The sequence below is a fragment of the Myotis lucifugus genome, unplaced genomic scaffold (genome assembly GCF_000147115.1).
Source record: "Myotis lucifugus unplaced genomic scaffold, Myoluc2.0 scaffold_0, whole genome shotgun sequence".
Classification (NCBI taxonomy): domain Eukaryota; kingdom Metazoa; phylum Chordata; class Mammalia; order Chiroptera; family Vespertilionidae; genus Myotis; species Myotis lucifugus.
This window is the reverse complement of record NW_005871048.1, coordinates 38,543,762-38,563,979: the sequence shown is the minus strand read 5'-3', so window position 1 is coordinate 38,563,979 and position 20,218 is coordinate 38,543,762. Positions and strand designations below refer to the sequence as shown.

General features: G+C 38.7%; 1 protein-coding gene across 5 annotated transcripts in view; it reads right to left on the bottom strand.

Moving 5' to 3' along the window:
- Window positions 1-19,753, bottom strand: part of POC5 (POC5 centriolar protein) — a 36,402-nt gene extending 16,649 nt beyond the window's left edge. Inside the window, exons 1-9 of one of the 5 annotated variants that reach the window (XM_023750590.1) lie at window positions 19,647-19,746; window positions 18,232-18,344; window positions 16,114-16,209; window positions 13,570-13,624; window positions 11,490-11,567; window positions 7,090-7,295; window positions 5,246-5,422; window positions 2,438-2,542; window positions 635-814 (exon numbers count right to left, since the gene is read on the bottom strand). In XM_023750590.1, the coding sequence (XP_023606358.1) occupies window positions 635-814; window positions 2,438-2,542; window positions 5,246-5,422; window positions 7,090-7,295; window positions 11,490-11,567; window positions 13,570-13,624; window positions 16,114-16,197 (885 nt within the window). In that variant the 5' untranslated portion in view covers window positions 16,198-16,209; window positions 18,232-18,344; window positions 19,647-19,746. Of the gene's footprint in view, window positions 1-634; window positions 815-2,437; window positions 2,543-5,245; window positions 5,423-7,089; window positions 7,296-11,489; window positions 11,568-13,569; window positions 13,625-15,424; window positions 15,499-16,113; window positions 16,210-18,231; window positions 18,345-18,557; window positions 18,577-19,646 lie in introns of those variants that run through there. The other 4 variants (XM_006081312.3, XM_023750600.1, XM_023750594.1 and 1 more) reach the window with 4 other exon arrangements.
- Window positions 19,754-20,218: the final 465 nt, after the last annotated feature.

Below are 20,218 nucleotides of genomic sequence, written 5' to 3'. Positions count from 1 at the left end.
ATGTCATTTTCAATTGCAGAAAATTGTATTATGATACTGATTTTTAACATTAAGAACTTTGTACTATAATAAAATATTTTTTCCTTTTAGTATTTTATTTCAAGAGGCCTACTGCATTCTTCAATACAGTTTTTATTTCATTTTGAGTCTCAAATGTTTTCCCATGGAAACGTTAATTTTATTATTAGAAGTCAATGGGAAAATAATTCCAATTTGTATCCAACTGCTTTAAATCAACCTTATATGAATAAAGTTTATTTAAATTAACAAGAGGATAAACATTTTTGGTTTTGGTCTCTATTCTTGGCTAAATAAAAGCCAAAAGAAGTATAAGAAAGCATGCTTTAAGAGATATAAGGATCTATAAGTGATTTACATTGTCAAGACACATGTACACACAAGAGTTCCAATGTAAGTTTGGAGGCCAGAGTTATAACTTTTAAAGAATAAATAAGTCTGTAAATCTGACTCATTAGTGTTGTTCTTCCCCAAATAGTCACATAGTCTCATTTGAAGATACACTGCATTAAATGGGTCGCTCTGCCTAACTATAATGTAACAGTGAGTGATGCTACCCATCTTGTTTATTTCTATTAAAGGAAAGTAAAAATAAATTAAAAAATAGAAGTTTTACCACAGCAACTTTGTTTTCATAATCATTGGAAATTTGGACACAAACTTCTTCAGCTCTTGCTTGACAAGCTCGCTCCACCACATCCTTCCACTTCTTTTGCACCGTAGAATGCCAGCCTATCCACACTTTCTTCAGTAAATTTCTCTGGAAGTACTGGTCAGCTAGTTTCCCTTCATAAGCCTAAATGAAAGTATTATAACCTTAAAACACAGTGCACTGGTAAATACACTGGCAGTAATAAAAAGAAACCTAAAACAGTGGTGAGCAGTGTACATACATTATTTAATCCTGTGTAGTTATTCTTATCTGCATAGAGGAGAACAGGCTTATAGAGGTTAAGTAACCTGCCCAAGTAGACAGGGAAAAGCCATCCTTGCCTCATTCTAGAGCCTAAGCTCTTTCTTATCCATTATACATAATTGTTTAATGCAACTAATCAAGTTAGGGGAAAAACAACAACAAAAAACAAATGAAAGAAAATGAGTAACTTGCCACTTGCCATCTTAGTTCTGAATCTGCATGACCCTTTAGCTGAAACCAGGACTAGGACAACAGAGTGGTTGGAAGGCAAAAAGGTAACTGTGGCTTCAGATGGTATTGTTTTCCCTTCAGCTTGGTGGACACCACCATAAGCAAGATTAATTTAATTTACATACTTTCATCATATATAGTGCCAAACTGATTCAAACAGGAACATATGCTATTCTTTTTTTCAATGAATTTAAATTCTTTTGAAGAAGTAGTTCCAATTTTCAATCTTCTTAAATTTGAAAAGCTATTCAAAAAGCAATGGCAGCCTCAACTATTTCAGCTAACATAAAAACATAATATATTCTCATTATGTCACTTGATAAATAACTTTCAAAATATGGTCTAAATACTCATATTTTAAATAGCTCTTTTCAGTCTGATTAATGTAGATTGATCTATTGGGATTAATAAAAAAATGAAAGCATTAGGAGGAATCCTATTCCATGATAGTGGAATATTAAATATTGATGTTATTAATACTAAATATTGTTTTAAAAATATTAACATTTAATATTAATTTATTGGAACTAATGCACAGAGATCAGTCGATGGCTCACATGAGCATTACATTAAAACTATATATATATATATATATATATATATATATATATATATATATATATAAAACCACCTCCTATACTCTTGAGTCTTTATACTCTGTCTTCTTGTAGGATATATACCTATTCATACTTTTCCACTTCTGAGACAATTACTTATTATTCTCTCTCAGTTTGCCTGTACTCTGATATATTGATTCAGCTCTTATTTAATTAAAATGAACAATGTTCAAATTTAAATTATGTACAAACTAAGGATAATTTTTAAAAAGCTATACAGACATGGCTTTAATTCTCACTCTAAGGCAAGTCTACACAACGAACATTTATACAATTTTATAATGTATAACTATAGTGTTGCCTCTTTTTGAGGAGAATGCATTCAGGCATTTTACAAGGAGAAACAATATGGGAACCATATGATATGTTAAAGACTGTAAATTCTTTTTCCATATAATCGTATCTGAGTCAAATTTGTTAAAGGGGTTCCATTACCAAGGCATTTGTAATTTAGGTATAATCCCTACTAACCTATTGTGACAAAGGAAATGATATATCAATAGATCTATAAAATATGAGGTATTTTTTCCCAAACCATACCAAAATCAAATTCCTTGAAATGAGAGCAACCTTAAATTCATTTTGACTTGATCCTAAACAATTCTGAATCTAGAAGTCTAATGTGTGTCAGTCGTCTTTTCGTTTTTATACTTACATCCTGTCTGGATTTGACATGGCCAATCCGCCAGTGGAAGAATGTTCTCATCAGCTCCATCCTTTCCTTTTGCTTGCCTATGGCGTGAGACAAGCTGGAAATCACCTGTGAACAGCAACTAGGCCAGTTACTGTGATGTTACAGTAACAGCTGCTAGTAAAGTGTTTTTTCTCATATATCAAAAAGTGCTAGAGAATATCAATGGATCACTACTATAGTCATCCAGTTAACTTCATTATTATCTTTAAAAAGACCAAAAACACTTCTCCACATGAATACACTACATGAAGGGAAACAAAAGAGGAAATAAATCTCATTATGTGTATCTTGGTAATCACCAAAAGAAATTTATGTACATGAAAATTAATATAGGGTGGGACACAAGTAGGTTTGGTTATTCCTATGGAAAATAATACAATAACTAAAAATTAATATAAGAATAAACTCTGTGTTTCACCTAAACCTACTTGTGCCCTACCCTGTATGGTGATTGACATTTAATTCAAGAAAAACAAGCATTCTTTGAAAGTTTTGCTACATATACAAAAAGTCTTTATTGACTAGGATTGAGGGCAGAGGCCAGATTTTATGTATCTTTCTAGGCTCTAAATACCTTTAGTACCTTAGATTATAAGTTTCTCAATAACTGTTTTATTTAAAAAATATTTTCATTGATTTCAGATTGAAAAAGAGAGAGAGAGAGGAACATCAATGATGAGAGAGAATCATTCATCAGCTGACTTCTGCACGCCTCTTGCAGGGGATCGAGCCAACAACCCCCAGTATGGAACCGTGACCTCCTGGTTCATATGTCAACACTCAACCACTGAGTCATGCTGAACCATGCTGGCTGGCCAGGCTCAATAACTATTTAATAATTTTTTTCTGAATTCAACAAACTCATAAAAGAAAATAGTCATACTATGATGTAATTCTTCAATGTTGTTATTCTTTTATTTTATTTATGTATTATTATATTTTTAAAATGTTTTTATTAATTTCAGAGAGAGGAAGGGAGAGGGAGAAGGGATAGAAACGTCATTGATGAGAGAGAATCACTGACCGGTTGCCTCCTGCATGACTCCTACTAGGGACCGAGTTAGCAACCCGGGCATGTGCCCTGATCAGGAATTGAACCATAACCTCCTCATGGGTACATGCTCAACCACTGAGTCACAATGGCTGGGCTTATTCTTGTTCTTTTAAAAAAAATTTATGGAGGCTTTTAAATCCTAAGACAATACTCTCTCTCTCTCTTTTTTTTTTAAATATATACTTTATTGATTTTTTTACAGAGAGGAAGGGAGAGGAATAGAGAGTTAGAAACATCGATGAGAGAGAAACATCGATCAGCTGCCTCCTGCACACCCCCCACTGGGGATGTGCCTGCAACTAAGGTACATGCCCTTGACCGAAATTGAACCTGGGACTTTTCAGTCGGCAGGCTGATGCTCTATCCACTGAGCCAAACAGGTTAGGGCGACAATACTCTCTCTTATAAAGTACCGAGTAGCTGAAATGTCTATCTAAAAATGGCCACAAAAAGAAATTTTGTAAATTGGGCACATTTACTGAGAGATATTTATTCTGGTTTCTTTAAATAATTTTTAAAAGTGGAAAAGGGCATACATTCTAAGATATTGTTAATATTCTCTTTCTAAAGTTGTATGGTGGTGGCTATCCACTTTCTTTGTTTTAAAAAATTGGACATATATGTACAACTCTTTTTTTATGTGTGATACTTTAAAATTAAAAGCCTTAAGATGGAGTTTTGAGGATAATAGAGAAAATGACTGATATCAATATCTATTTAAAAAAGTAAACTATGAAAAATGTTCAATTTTATATCATACCTTGCAATACCAAAAGAAAAGTATATATTTTAAAAAAACACTGGACTCCTTATCCAGTTAATTAAAACAGTGAGTGCTACATCTACAGACTAGTAGTTGAGGTGTTTGCTGAGTCCCTTCTCTCAGAAAGCCACCATCCCCCTGGGGGCAGCCACTGATTTGTTGCCCATCTGCTTTGTTCAAGGTGTTGTCTGGAGGCACAAAATTAGCACGCACCTGAACCTTACTTTCAAGTTCTTAACAGGCTAACAGAAAGTGAAATAAAAGGTGCTGTTTATCAATAAAAAAACAGACTTCTTCAGTGAATAAAGACTTATCACAGATATAATGTGAGAAACTTAAAATAACCCCTAAAAGATGGCTTAAAATGTAGATAATGCTGGTTCCCTAAAGTTCTCTTATGGGCAGTTAGGAAGGAAAAATTAGTATGTACATTTAGCATGTACTCTTAAAACTCCAAGCACATTGAAGTTATCTCAAAGATAAAATGGCATGACCATGGCATGTTTAATAGGAAGATAAATTGTATATCCATGCACCTATTTTTCTACCAGTTTCTGACGTGATCTTCCCTTTGTATCTTGCATGACCTAAAAAAAAACACACTTCCTGGCCTCTTAGGGCGGAAGGGAGAAAGGAGACAGAGGGAGGGAGAAAGAAAGGAAGAGAGGGAGACAGGGAGACAGGGAGAGAGGAAGAGAAAAGGAAAGTGAGGGTGAAGGGCAGAGAGATGTGAGAGAGATACATCTATTGGTTGCCTGCTGCACTTGCCCCGACCGGGGATCGAACCCGAAACCTGGGTATGTACCCTGACTGGGAATCAAATGGATGACCTTCTGGTGCACCAGACTATGCTCTAACCAACTTAGCCACACCAACCAGTGTACTTCCTGACACTTATTATCTAGCAAGACATTTACTGAATCCCAGTTAAAAGAAATATAAAAGAGAACACCTCATCTTTTCTCCCAATGGAAATTTCATAGGCTTTTTGCAGCTCCTTCAAGCTGTTGATCTGGTTGCACAGTTGTTTTAAATGTGCTGCATGTTTATCTTTCTCTTTTTTCATTTCCATACGGTGCCAGTCAATAAAATTTAGTCTCCATTTAGTTAGTTCAGATATGACGTTTGTCTGAAAAAGAAATATTCTGATAACTAAGCAGTTTGTTCCTTAATAGTGCTTCTTGAAATTACACCGAAATTAAGAAACACTTTTAAAAAATCAGAACAAGCAATCAACATGAAAGCTATTTTTTTAAAAATCACTAATGAAAACATTTACAAGTTCAACAGTTACAGCTCCTCTTGGTTCACATTCAGCATACTCAAGATAGGAATTTTTTTTATTTTAAGTTACTTTGTATTAAGTCTTATTGTCATTTAAAAAAATTTCAGGTTTTATTCATTAATTCACTAAATAAACAGTTTCTTTGTTTATTCAAGAACTTAAATGTCCATATTAAGATGGGTTAGAAAAAAGGAAGTGTAGGGCCATGCGCTAGGGTGAGCCATAGGACTGGATGTTATTTAGATAGAGGTGGACAGTGGGAACCATGGGAGTTGATGCTTTCTTCCCCCAAATAATTTATCACAATGGCTACCTTAACAAATTGCTAAGTCTGATCCCTTTTCACTCTACTGATTGGCATAAATAAAAAGACCAAATAATCATGTTATCAAAAATCAGATAATATGGTTAACTGAACATAGAACAATTTAAGTGGTTGGTGGTACACCACTCCAGTTGACTTACACCATGAAAAGAAGTATGAAACCTGTTCCATGAGGGAAATGGTAGAAACTATACTAAAAGATTATATCTGGGATTTATAGTTCAAATAACAGAGAAATATAGATGCCCCAGAACTCTCATGACCATAATTTCTCTATGCATGTGAATATTCAGTTTCGTTTTCTCAAACTATCTTTCAGAAAAATGGTTATTTTCTCAACTATATTTTAAATAGCAAAAAGAAACCCTGCCGCTTTTTTTTTTGGTAAATTTTTTTTAAAGCGAGTCTTTTTTTTTTGTTAATGTTTTTATTGATTTTTAGAGACAGAGAAAAAGAGAGAGAGAGATAGAAACATCGATGAGAGAGGAACATCACTGATGGGCTTATTCCTGCATATACCCCTACTGGAGATAGAGCCCACCACCCAGGTATGTGCACCGACCAGGAATCAAACTGGCAACCTCTTGGTTCCTGGGTTGACACTCAACTGCTGAGCCAAACTGGCTAGGCTCTCTGCCATTTCTGTAATACTTTGTTTTACTTAAAGGCCACTAACATTACTAAAAATAAAAATCTGTTTTTATAGAGATATCAGTTATACATTGTGGTTGCTATAAGAATGGCTATAAAATGAATACATATTGCTAAAATTGGATTTTGTATTTCATATAAAGGAGACATTTTCATTAGTCATAGCTACAATATAGTAAAGGTTCATCGAGTGTCTCAGTCACATACAGGGTTGGTCTTTCAGAACATCTGAGAAATTCAGTAGACTGTCCCATCAACTATTTAAAACCTTGCTATTTAAAGTATGTTTTCTGAACCAGCAGCATCACCTGGGATATTGTTAGAAATGCATAATCTCAGGTCCTCAAAAACAACTGAATAAAAAGCTGAAGTTCAACAGGATTCCTGGGGGATTCATATGGACATCAAAGACTGAGAAGCACAGATTTTAGACGTTGGACTGATCTAAAACTAAAGTATAACAGAACCTTTTATTTTAAAGAAAAGAAAAACTGGGATTAAGAGCAAAACTATTATACTAATCCAACAACAATACCTTAAGACCTGAACTCCAAAGATCCAGTACACTTTCCACCTTTTGAAGGTTTTCTTCAGAAACAACAGAATTGCCCACAATTATTTCATGGATACCTGGATGACTAGAATTAGACCCAGGTGTGGAAGAGTCGCCTAAAAGATTTGAACTGAAAAAATCCATGACGGGGTGAAAAGGCTTCCTTGGTGATGACACTGGTGATAACCCTAGAATGAAAAAAAGTTTAGTGGTTAAGGCAAACTGAAAACAACCCAAAATGGTGAGGACTTATATTGGAAGGCTAGAAGATGTCAGTTACTATAGAGGCTGAGAAAAATGCAGAGAAATGACTTTTCAGTGTACTTAATCTGGATAATTTAAATTTCAGTATTATCACTGATTTAGGACTAATCAGCATGAGATGCCTCCTATACTCAAATAAAGATGCTTCATATATCCAGTTCCAGCCTGAGCTGAAACTATTATTATCTGTGTCATCATATCAGCATTTTCTAAGTGCTTTGTATGTTCCTATAATAAAAAGGTTATAAGGATTAGCTTTCATAATACATGCTACCCTAAAAAATACATACTATTATCTCCATTTTACTGATTCCAAAACTGAGGTTCAGAAAGGGTTAAGGAATTGACCAAGGTCAGAGTGGTTGTATATAGGTTATTATTACTTTATGTAGAACACTGGGATGAGTTTTAATACTACTAAATGTCAGCACTGTAAGTAGAGACTAGTAATTTAATTTATCAGATACTCAACTATAAGATACCCTGTTTGCCCTCAACATATAGGTAAGAAATATATATACTTTATATAATAAAGTATACACACACACACATATATATACATATACACACACATACATACACACACACACACACACACACACACACACACACTCCCATCTCCTGCCATACAAGGTGTAGAGATGGGAGTGAGAGCCAGAGCCAGAAAGAGAACTGGTATCTATCTTTAAAAAAGCACAGAATATTTTATCAAACATGTATGTTGGAATTAGAGACTACTGATCATCACACTTTTGTTATGAGAGTCCTATGACTAAGCCTGAAGGGCTTTTCTCTCTTCCTTACTGAATGACTCAAGATAAAGATAAAGATAAATCTACTATAGAACTTGTTACTTAAAAGTAAATCAAGAATATTTGCAAAAGGAGGAAATCATTCTCTAATATGTATGTTTTGCATAAAATATATAAACAAATGGTTTAAGCTAGTCACACTATGTAGCACTACCTATATATTCTGAAGATGGTTTAGGAACTCAAATAATAAGGCACATGAATAGTATTTTTTTACTAGATTTTACTAACTAGATCTGCACTCATGGACTCTGCTTTTTTTTTTTTTTTTTAATAATACACTCACCTTTAAAAAAATGGAATCTTGGTTCGCTATTCACTTGACCAAGAAAACCCCACAAAATCAGGCAAATTAAGAGGTTCAGATCTTTAAGTTCACTTTAAGCACACTTGTGAAACTGCCAAGGTCATCATGGGGATAGGAATCCAAAAAGCCACCATGTATTTGAAGGATGTCATTTTATAGAAGCTATTAGAGGCTCGGGGAGGTCCCTCAGCCTGGCCTGTGCCCTCTCAGTCTGGGAACCCGAGGGGGATGTCCACCTGCTGGCTTAGGCCTGCTCCCCAGGATATCGGGCCTAAGCTGGCAGTCAGACATCCCTCTGGCAGCCCGGGAGCCCTTAGGAGATGTCCACTTGCAAGCAGGGAGCAGGCCTAAGCTGCAGTCGGACATCCTTAGAGCTTCTGAGGAGGCGGGAGAGGCTCCTGCCACCACCACTGTGCTGGCAGCTGGCAGCCTGGCTTGTGGCTGAGCAGAGCTCCCCCTGAGAGAGCACACTGACCACCAGAGGGCAGCTCCTGCATTGAGCGTCTGCCCCCTGGTGGGCAGTGTGTGTCATAGTGACCAGTTATTCCCAGTGGTTCTGCTGTTAGGGTCAATTTGCATATTACCCTTTTATTATATAGGATAAATGCCTGGTGCACAGGTGGGGGCCCTGAAGGGTGTCCTGGATCAGGGTGGGGGTCCTGCTGGGATGCCTGGCCAGCCTGGGTGAGGGGCTGATGGCTATTTGCAGGCTGGTCAAGCCCCCCAGTAGGGACCCTCACCCCATGGGGGTGTGGCGAGCCTGGGTGAGGGGCTGATGGCTGTTTTCAGGCTGGCCACACCCCCTTCAAGGTGGGGGTCCCTACTGGGTGCCTGTCCAGCCTGGGTGAGAGGCTGATGGTTGTCTGCAGGCTGGCCAAGCCCCCAGCAGGGACCCTCAGCCCATGGGGGTGTGGCCAGCCTGGGTGAGGGGCTGAGGGCCGTTTTCAGGCTGCCCACAGCCCCTTCAGGGTCGGGGGGGGGAGGTCCCGCTGGTGTGCCTGGCCAGCCTGGGTGAGGGGCTGATGGCCGTTTTCAGGCTGGCCATGCCACCCGGCGACCCAAGCTCCCAGCCTCTCCTTTTTTTTCTGGGATTTATTTATCTTCTATAATTGAAACTTTGTAGCCTTGAGTGGAGCCCAGGACCGGCCAGGGCAGGCAAGAAGCTTGGCTTCCTCCATCGCCAGGGGCAACCCAAGCCTCCTGCTTGCTCCAGCTCTGTGGCTGCCGCCATCTTAGTTGGGTTAATTTGCATACTCGCTCCTGATTGGCTTATGGGCGTGACTTCAGCATAGCAGAGGGACAGTTAATTTGCATGTTTCTCTTTTATTATATAAGCTATATGTGCTATTCTGTCGTTACAATGGTAGAGTTGGTAGGTGTGTCCAGTCCAAACAGTTGTGCTGGACACAGAGTCGGTGGCCCAAAAAGAGTGCTAAATTTTTGCTGCACATACTTAAAAATGTAGAGAGTAATGCTGAGCTTAAGGGTTCAGATGTAGAGTCTCTGGTCACTGAGCACATCCAGGTAAATAAAACTCTTAAGATATGGTACAGAACTTACAGAGCTCGTGGGCAGATGAACCTATACATGAGCTCTCCCTGCCACATTGAGATGATCCTTACTGAAAAATAGCAGACTGTTCCAAACCAGAAGAGGAGGTTGCACGGAAGAAAAAGATACCATAGAAGAAACTGAAGAAACAAAAACTTAAGCCTGAGAGTAAATTCAGCATGAAATAAATACTAATAAAAGTAAAAGAAGGAAAAAAAAAAAAAAAGAACTTGGAAGATCCCCCAGAAATTACATTGCCCAAGCCTTCTATTTATAAGTGAGAAAACTAAAGGATAGAGGCACTTCTTATATGGTGGCTTAAATGGCCCTTACATTAAATAACATTGAATCACCTAGTATGAAAAGTGATCTATTTTTACTATATTATTTATTCTATGTCAAAGAAAAAGTTTCAATCTGGTGCTAGTATGCTTTTAAAACCTCTGTAACACTTGCTAATCAGGCTGAACCCACCACCACCAATAGTATTCAACCAAACTTTAATAACTTGTTTGAGTTGCATTTATTTTTACCATTGCTTTCTATTTGTAACAAGATTATATTAGTTTTATACTGTAAACAGTAATAACATATGTAACATATTTTTCTTTTAAAATAAAAAGCTAAAAATTAATATCTATGAAAACACTTAAATGATAGAATAGGTGGAATAAAGATAGGAAGAAAATCATAAAGTTAGTACACAAATGCCTGAAAATTGGGAAATGATGCATTATGCAAAATTTAAATCGGCCAAACTATCTGATATCCTTTTGAATCTTTAAAAATATTTTTCCTCTTGCCCTAGCCAGTCTTGCCCAGTGGATAGAGTGTCAGCCTGGGGATTGAAGGGTCCCCAGTAGATTCTGATCAAGGGTACATGCCTGGGTTGTGGGCTCAGTCCCCAGTAAAAGGGCGTGCAGAAGGCAGCTGATCAATGATTCTGGCTCATCATTGATGTATTTTTCTCTCTCCCTCTCCCTTCCTTCTCTGAAAACAATAAAAATAAGGACTTATATGCAAGCATATAGCCTAACCAATGGACACAGACAACAGGAGGGTGAGAGCAATGGTGGTGGTGGGGGGGGGTGTAACGTGGGGATAAGGACACATATGTAATAACTTAATAAATAAAAATTTTTAAAAAATAATAATAAAGAGAGCCATAACAAAAAATAAAAATAAAAGTATATTAAAAAGAAAATTGCCCTCTAACCTAGGAGATTTAAGAAAGGATGTCACATAGTATAATAAATAAACCTGTTTTTCTTAATTGTACTATTTTGATTATTATAAAATTATTTTAAATAGTATTAATAAGTTAGAAACAACAGCATTTTAAAATCCTGTCAATAATATGCTAAAATATTCCTCTTACTACATAGATAATATTCATCAAACCACAAAATGTTGTATATTAATAAAAACAAGCTAAAGAAAAGTAATACCTTCTGTCTTTGAATGACTTGAAATATTTAAATCACATCCTTTTCTAACTTCCGTCCTTGTTTCTCTTTCTCTTCTTACTGTAAAGAAAAACACCCCAAAGCACTCTTAAATAAAATATCTATTCACACACACCTAACTTAAGAAGGTTGAGGTATATAAATAAGATTTTAGAACAAAGAAAATATAACATGGTGGATTAGAGGAACATTAAAAAAAAGGAACAAGAATAAAGAAAAGATTCTGAAACTAGAAAAAGTCTTATATTAATAAACTCAATTCTACCCACCAAATATGGATGAAAGAGAAGTCAGTCTACTGTGGCATTCAATTCACACTGAGAATCAGGGGATGAATGACATTAGAACTTAGAAAAGGCTATGCTGTATAATAACATTGGATATTTCCAGGGGCTGGCTGCTTTTCACTAGCTGCAATCAAACTAAAGTGACACCCGTTCCCCCCAAAACAGGGACTTCCTTACTTCCACCTCAGGAACCTTTAGTCAATACATGGTGAAAAGGAAAGTGGGAAAAACCTCACAAGAATGACTTTGCCAACTCTGACACACCTCACTTATACTAAACAATGGCAATACCAAGAATAAAGGGAATGGGATGATAAATTTACATAGTCCATTCTAACCAAGTCCATGTGTAAATCAAGATAATCTAAATTCTCTGCATGTTGTATGCTTAGGTCTCAAGTCCTTTTTGATAAAGGCGGAGCATAAACAAATACTACCCTACATACTAGAAAAGAACAGGGGTCTTAAGTCTCAAGTGATAACCGTGAAAGGTTGCAGAGTTGGGGCATGGAAAGAACTCCTGTGTTGTGTCACTAGGAACAACAGTACAGTAATACTGTAGCCAATGGAAAAGCAAACAAGCTTTTGGTGACCACCTTAAGGGCAGAGGTTTAGAGGGCTAATACACTAATTGCCTAAATTCATTTGTAAGGGAGTATGCAACACTTGGGTTTGCTCAGTAGGAACTCCATGTTGAGGTGCCAGTATAATCAAAACAGTCAATATCACTGATATAAAAATGAATTCAAGGGTCGTATCTCTTAAAGATCAATAAATTTGGATAGAAAGTATTCAGTGCTAAAATGGTTCAGTGGTAGAATAAGTATATGTATTTTACAATTGTGGTCTACTTGTTGATCCAATGCAACAGGTCAAAGATTGAGAAGCAATGGAAAGGCCATGTCTACAGAGGGAGAAGGACAATAGACACTAGGGCTGTGACTTATAAGAAAACGAGGAGCCTGCTGACTGTGAGTAGGCTGTGTCATGTGCCTTCAAGGAGGGATCCTTAGGGTTTATTTATTGTTGATAACTGCGCATTATCAGAGCTGTTTTGTAAGGGCTTTCTGTACCCTTATTTAGAGTGAGCTCTTTGGGATCCTGTACTTTGCTAAATAAGGGACAAATAGGTAAAGGGAGCTTCATCCTTCTTTTTCAACCTTTTACTCATCTATCATCATACATCCTGATTTGTATTAGCTCTAGCTCTCAATTCTGTCACTGACATAGTCCAAGGATGGATTCACGTTTGTGGTGATAATTCAAACAGTCCTCTATGCCTATATAAATACTGCTGACAAAGTCCCCGCACATGGTTCATAAACTTAAGGGGTTCTGAGGGCTACCTATGGACCATCTTTAATTTGGGGGATTGGGCATTTATTTTTCAAGATAATCCTGACAAATAACCATTAGAACAAATACAGAGATGTTACATATTTCACTAAGAGACATGCAATGGCTACAGTGTTGCTTTAAATTTATTACTTTCAGAAAAGTAAGTCAAAGGAAGCTCTAAGATCCAGCTGTCATATAAGAGCCAAGAATAACATAGTAAAATGTAAAGAGTTTCCCCAGATAATAGTGATATTCACCATTGACTGGAGAAGCATTTTCACAATCATAAGTCAATTGCATTAATAAGCTCAAATAACATCTTAGGAGATGTTTTGAAAACTATACATAACTTTGATTCTGAAGAATATCATCAATTATAGTATGAAATCTAACATCTGGCACCACTTCTCCCTTAGAATGAGATGGCTGTGAAGTACCTGGTTCAATATTTGGAGTCACTGTAGTATAACGAAGCAATTCTTCATACTCTTCCTATGAGAAACCAATAATAAATAATGTTTTATAACACTGTTGCAATGGACACTCAGGCAAAAGAATAACAAAAGCTGTACATATTTACTATGTATAAAAGTGTATAGCTATTTTATATTATTATATTTTGAAATATTTTCAACAATAGGACATGGGTAGGCTTTCAACGGTAATCAAGAACCAGTAGGGTAACCCTGACCGGTTTGGCTCAGTGGATAGAGCGTCGGCCTGCGGACTCAAGAGTCCTGGGTTCGATTCCAGTCAAGGGCATGTACCTTGGTTGTGGGCACATCCCCAGTGGGGAGTGTGCAGGAGGCAGCTGATCGATGTTTCTCTCTCATCGATGTTTCTGACTCTCTATCCCTCTCCCTTCCTCTCTGCAAAAAATCAATAAAATATATTAAAAAAAAAAAAAAGAACCAGTAGGGTTGTAAGTTGAGGGTTACTAATAAACAGACTCTTAGTTGGGCTGACATTCTAAGCAGATAACCAATAACACAAAATTATTTCTGGTGTGTCTAGAAAACCCTTCCTTATCCCTGTCTTAAATTCTACTCTAGAGATTTATTATTTTGATGTAAAGCTTTGTCTCCTACCAAAACAACTTGAGATCTTACAAGGTGCTTACATTTTAATAAAAAAGGGGTCTGGACCCAACAATTACAATGTATGGGCTTTTGCACACCAGCTGGGTATCTTACAATTCAACTCAATCTGACACTATCCACCAGAGTTAGCATCAGATCACAGGTTAAGGGTTCAGTCCTATAAGACAGCTCCCCGCACCCCCAACTTCAATTAATTTCCTAGAGTGGCACACAGAACTCAAACATTTCACTTACTAGATTACCAGTATATTATAAAAGGATATAACTCAGGAACAGCCAGATAAATTGAGGCACAGGGCCAGGTATGAGGAAGGGGCTTGGAGCTTCCATGCCCTCTTAGCATGCCAGTCACCCAGCACTTCCATGTGGCTCACCACCCCAGAAGCTCCCTGAATTCTCTTTTTTTTTGGGTTTCTATGGAGGCTCCATTACATAGGCATGATTCATTAAATCATGGCCACTGGTGACTGAACTCAATTTCCAGCCCCTCTCCCCTCCCGGGAAGTTTGGGGGTAGGACTGAAATTTCCAATCCTCTAATTACATAATTAGTTCCTCTGGCAACCAGCCTTCATCTTTAGGTGTGGGTGCAAAAGTCACCTCATAATAAAAGACACCTTTATCATTCTCATCACTTAAGAAATTACAATGTTTTAGGAACTCTGTGCCAGAAACCAGAATGAAGACCAAATACATATTTATTATAAATCATAATATCACAAGTATAAATGAGTTAATTAGGTCCCTCTAGAAACATGTCAGGATAAGACAGAGATGAAGAGTACAGGAAAGCACTGACACCTAAAAAGATGGCACCAAGTTGGAGAGGTACCAGCCAAAGGGAAGGCAAGGATACAACATCTTTCACAATTCCCGAATGCTTCTTTACTAGTAAATAATCACAGATACTTTAACAGCAGCTTCCCAAAGTCTTAAATTTGTAATTTCAATTAAAGGAACATATTTGCTCATAAAATATTTTCTTGAAGCTTTTCTCATATTATACTTACTCAACATAACGTAACAAACATAATGTCCAGCTTTTTTCCTCTTAAGTGATATAATTATAAAACTCAAGATATACCATGTTAGTATTCTCTTGATTAAAACCTACTCTAGAAATCTGAATCCATATTTTTGATAAAACATTTAGAAATAAAAGAAATTCAGAGCGTTTCATATAAAACCCATACCTTCTGCAGTCAATTTATCTGTCACTGTCCAAGCAGCAGAATGTGATGAATGTTGTGGCAACAGGGACTAGAACCTAGAGTAGAACATTAAGGAATCTAGGCCTCAGAACTTTGGATGGTTTGATGTTGTATTAATTGGCATTAAAGTGAAAGCAGCATTCATAAAGAGATAGCTACAATGAGAAAATTCCAAGAAAAAAATGTTTGAGATTTACAGCTTCTCTCATTGTGTTGTTTGAAGCCTTTGTACAAAGAGTAAAGAGCTCATGATTATTTTCAGAAAGATTAAAATAATGTAAGGCATTTCCCAAAGTTTGTAAAATAATTCCTAAAGTTTGGTATAATCTGATATACATTATACATTATATACACACTAGAGGCCGAACGCATGAAAATTTGTGCAAGAATAGGCCTTCCTTCCCCTGGCTGCTGGCATCGGCTTCCCTCTGGCACCCGGGACCCCAGCTTCCCTCCTCCTGCCACCGGCAGGCACCTGGGGCCGGGCGGCTTCCCTCTGGCCCAGGCTTCGTCCGGAAGGACGTCTGGTCTAATTAGCATATTTCCCTTTTATTATTATAGATTATAATTATAAATGTAAATGGCATGAATGAAAAATGTATTCCCAGTTTTCCCTCATACTATTTGTTGAAAATAAGTAAGTCATAACAAATTTAGACATGTCTTCCTACCTGAAGATCTGAAGAGCTTGAACTGTTTTGGTTGCAGTCATTCTGCATAACTGGAAATGAGTATTTCTCCTCATCTGATGACATTCTGTAAAAATACTATAAAACAGTAAACGTTAACTTTAGTTTCTCCCCCTTCAATATTTAAACTAAAATAGAATTCCTTATATAGAGATGGAACACTATCCAAAACAATAATTGTGATATTTTAAAATCATTCCACATATTAGAGCAACCATAGACAAAATCATTGGACAATAAAAAATAGTTAAAGATTCAATTCCCCAAATTAGTGAGTTTATAAAGTAGCAAAGAAGATGAAACAAATACATGAAAGGTTAAAGAAAAATGGAGGCTCCTCAGAAACATCCGCACAGTAGAGGATTGAGAATAATGGATTGTAGTCTCTGTTCTTAACAATGTGTGACAACCTAGATGTTGTGCACTTTCTTTGAAGATGCTGAACCAAGGAGAATGAACAGTTTGTGCAAATTCCCTGCTTGGGAAACTTACCTTTTGGAAGTATTATTTTAAGAAAAGTAAGTCTATACAAAACAACAGATTCTAATATGCACATAGAAAAACTGTTGAAAGTCTTAATAAAAAAATAAAAAATGAAAGTACTTTTAGTAACTAGTAAGTAAATTATTTAAAAGACAAGTAGTGAATATTCAAACTATCTGAATACTAGTAACATGTAAGACATTGGCGAGGAAGTAAGATGAGTCCTCAAGGACTTATAATCTATAGGGAGGGGCCAGATAGGTATATAAGTGACTGGTGAAAAAAGTGCTGATAGACCCTAAACAAAAGAGGTGCAAATAAAGGAGGCAGGAGTAGCCATTTTTCTTGGGGTGAGATCCTGAGGGTGTGAAGAAGTAAGACTGGAACCAGAGAAAATTTTAATAGAGAAAATGACCCCAGTGTTGCGATCTGAAAGACAGATAAAAGTTACCAGGGTATACTAGGCAGTAGAGTTGCATAAGCAAAGACATAGAGGCATGGACAGGTATGCTAGGAACGTAAGTATAGTAGTTAAGGCTGTAAGCAAAGGGTGTAAAGCAAGACTTGGCTGAGAGCAGCCAGATCACGAAAGATCATGATTATGTCATGTTAAAAAGTTTGGTCTTTATTTTAGAGAAGTTATTAAAATGTTTTAAACAAGTGATGACCAGATCATGCTTGTCTTTTAGAATGATCACTCTGGAAACTTTCACGATGAATTAGAGAGTTGGGGTCCTGAAGAAAGAGAGATCAACTGAGAGCCGAAAGCAGTAGTCCAAGAAGTAAGTGTTCCCTCTGGCAGTAATCCAGGAGATAAATGAGAGCCCGAATCTAGGAGTCAGCAATGGGAAGTAGATGGAGGGTATGACTATGAGACAGTTGTGTTATGGCAATGAAAATGAGAGACCATGGTTAATAATTGGTTCAGGGATTAAAGGGAGGAATTGTTAATGGCTTCTAGGAGTCTGACTTGAGTAACTAGATAGATGATAGTGCCACTCACCAAGGCAAGAAATGTAGGAAGATGAGCAGGTTGAGAGGAAGAACACTAGGTTCAACATCAGATGTTTTGGGTGTGAAGTACCTGTGAGGCACTGAGATGAAGCTGCAGGTATGTAGCATATGGCCACCCTGTATGCTGTGCACCAGCCAAGGACTGCCACTTACAGTGGTTGCAACGTGAATGGTGCTTCCTGGAGTTAAACAATGTGGGAGCCCTGCTTTGGAGCTTTAGGTTGAAGGTACAGTTTGAGGAATCATCAGCATAATAGGAAATGCTGAAGAACGAGAGGGTAAGATCACCGATGAAAAGGAGCGATAGAAAAATTTCTTACTCCGAAATCCATATACCCAAATTGTATGCACTATTTTTAGTATAAATGCACATGTGTGTATTTTTCTAGGAAGAGGATCCTTAGCTTCCAATATGTGTTCAGAGGAAACTACAACCCTAATAAAGTGAAGGGCCACTACCATAGTGAGACAAAGGTTAAAACCACGACCACTAACATGTAAAGGGGGGCGAGAAAAGCCAACAAAGAAGACTACAAAGATCAATAAAACTATCAGAAAGAACAGCATCACAAAAGCTTAGAGAAGGAAGTCAGAGTCACGTACCAAAGAAAGATGAGAACTGGACAGAATCCCTTGAATTTGGCAGTCAGGAAGTTGCTATGACATTTCCCTGAACAATTTCAGTGGAAAGTAGAACAGATCTCAATCACAGTGGGCTGAAAAGTAAGTGAGATGAGGAAATTGAAGCAGAAAGGGTGGATCCAGGGAAACCGCAATATTAGAAGAAACATGGATTGGGGCTAGATTGTGGAAAGGATAGCTCAACTTTATTCCGTGGCTGTTCCTGAATATACACATGATAAGTGAACTAAATCTCTGCCTGCCTGTCTTTCGCTAAGCCACTTAGGAAGGATAAAATAAGCACATACATCTCAGCAAGGAATGGCTGCTCCACAGGACGTCAAACCCACCCCTGTGGTAACGTGGTCCCTCTCTGTTTCCATCCACTTCTTCCTTTAGGATGTGCTTGCTGGTCAGTTAAGTATAGGAGTGGGGGTGGGGTGGGGCTGATTATTTAAAAAAACAAATGAACTGCACAGTATGGTCGGACTTATAGGAGTCTTTGAATAGAGACACTGCAGACACGAAACAACTACTGTACTTTCGGAAAATACGTGCTCAATCTTCCACCTGCCCTGCTGTGATGCCAACAAGGTATGGCCGTTTATGTGAAACTCTGCAACGGTAGCAGTACTTCTCCTAGGTTCAGAAACAAAGGAGGAAAATGAAGCTTGCTTTCACGGGTGGCGGATGTACATCGGTTCACTAAATTTTCAGTGTTTTCTAACCCAAAACGTCAGAAACCAGGGATAAAAAGTTCCGAGGGCTTCTTTATGGCCAGGTAAACCAAAGTACGTCTTGGTAATCACCTGTCTGATGGGGAAAGAGGGCTCCTTCTGGGAACTCAAAAGTAAGCCCTAAGAGGCAGAGGAGGGGTGACAGGTGCATGCCGGCGGCAGGGTGCGCCCCGCGCCCCTCGCGGACCCGGTTACCTGCAGGCAAGGTCAGGGCGCGCGGGCCACTTCCACGCCGAGGGCTCGCAGCAGACGGGAAAGCAGTTGCGAGTCGGCAAAGGGCTAGTTCTTTCCGATCACTTTCCTACCCACCCCTGTTTTAATCACATTCTTACTTAAAAACAAGGAAGCGTTTGGCATGGTTACTCCCCCCCCCGCCCCCCCTTAACGTTTTAAATGGCCAGAACCTATGGGACAGCAACCGCTATATTTGAGGCATCCCTCCTCCTGCCCTCTCTTCGCGACGACTCGTAGAGGAAAACCTCGCGACCTTGCCGCCCCGTTGAACAGCAGAAAGGCCGGGTCTAGGGGGCGATGCTCCCAGCCCGGAGCCCGGGGCCCGGGGCCCGGGGCCCGGGGGCGGAAATCTGGGCCAAAGCACTTTAAAGCCCACTCCGCTGCCTCCGCCAGGGGCTCGGGGTCGCCCAGGGCGCCGCTACCCACCGTCGCAGCTCTCCAGGAACCCCGACTCCTCGGTCCGCGTCCGCCCGCCGCTCCCTGCTAAAGCCACAGCCAGTACCGGGGCTACCTTAGCAGCAGCCTGACAGTTTCAAACTGCAGGGAGGAATTAAGGACGGCCCTGGGCATTGGCCCCGACCTTCAGCAACCTGACGTGTGATTGGTCAGCCAGTCGGGGGCGGGGTCTTAGACCGCGGCAGGGAGAAACCGGAGTTCAGTTACTAAGGAAAGCCCCGCCCTCTGGTCCTGAGGGGGCGGGGTCTTAAGGAGCCCTGCGGAGCGTCTGGGAGCGCATGCTCAGTTCCGTTCTGCGACTGCCGACCGCAAGCCCCTTCTGAAACGGGATTTGGGCTGCTGAGCAGGGCCGAAGTCAGCCAGGGCGGAACGCTGTTGTCTTTCGATAATACCCAATCTATGCGTGTGGTCCTCATGCATAAAAGTCATCTGCGTCTACAGGTTCCCTTCAACAGGATCAATTGGAGGTGCTTTTTTAAAAAAATACACATTCCTGAACCCTCTCTCTGAATTCCTTGGGTGTTGAGCAGGGCCAGGGAATC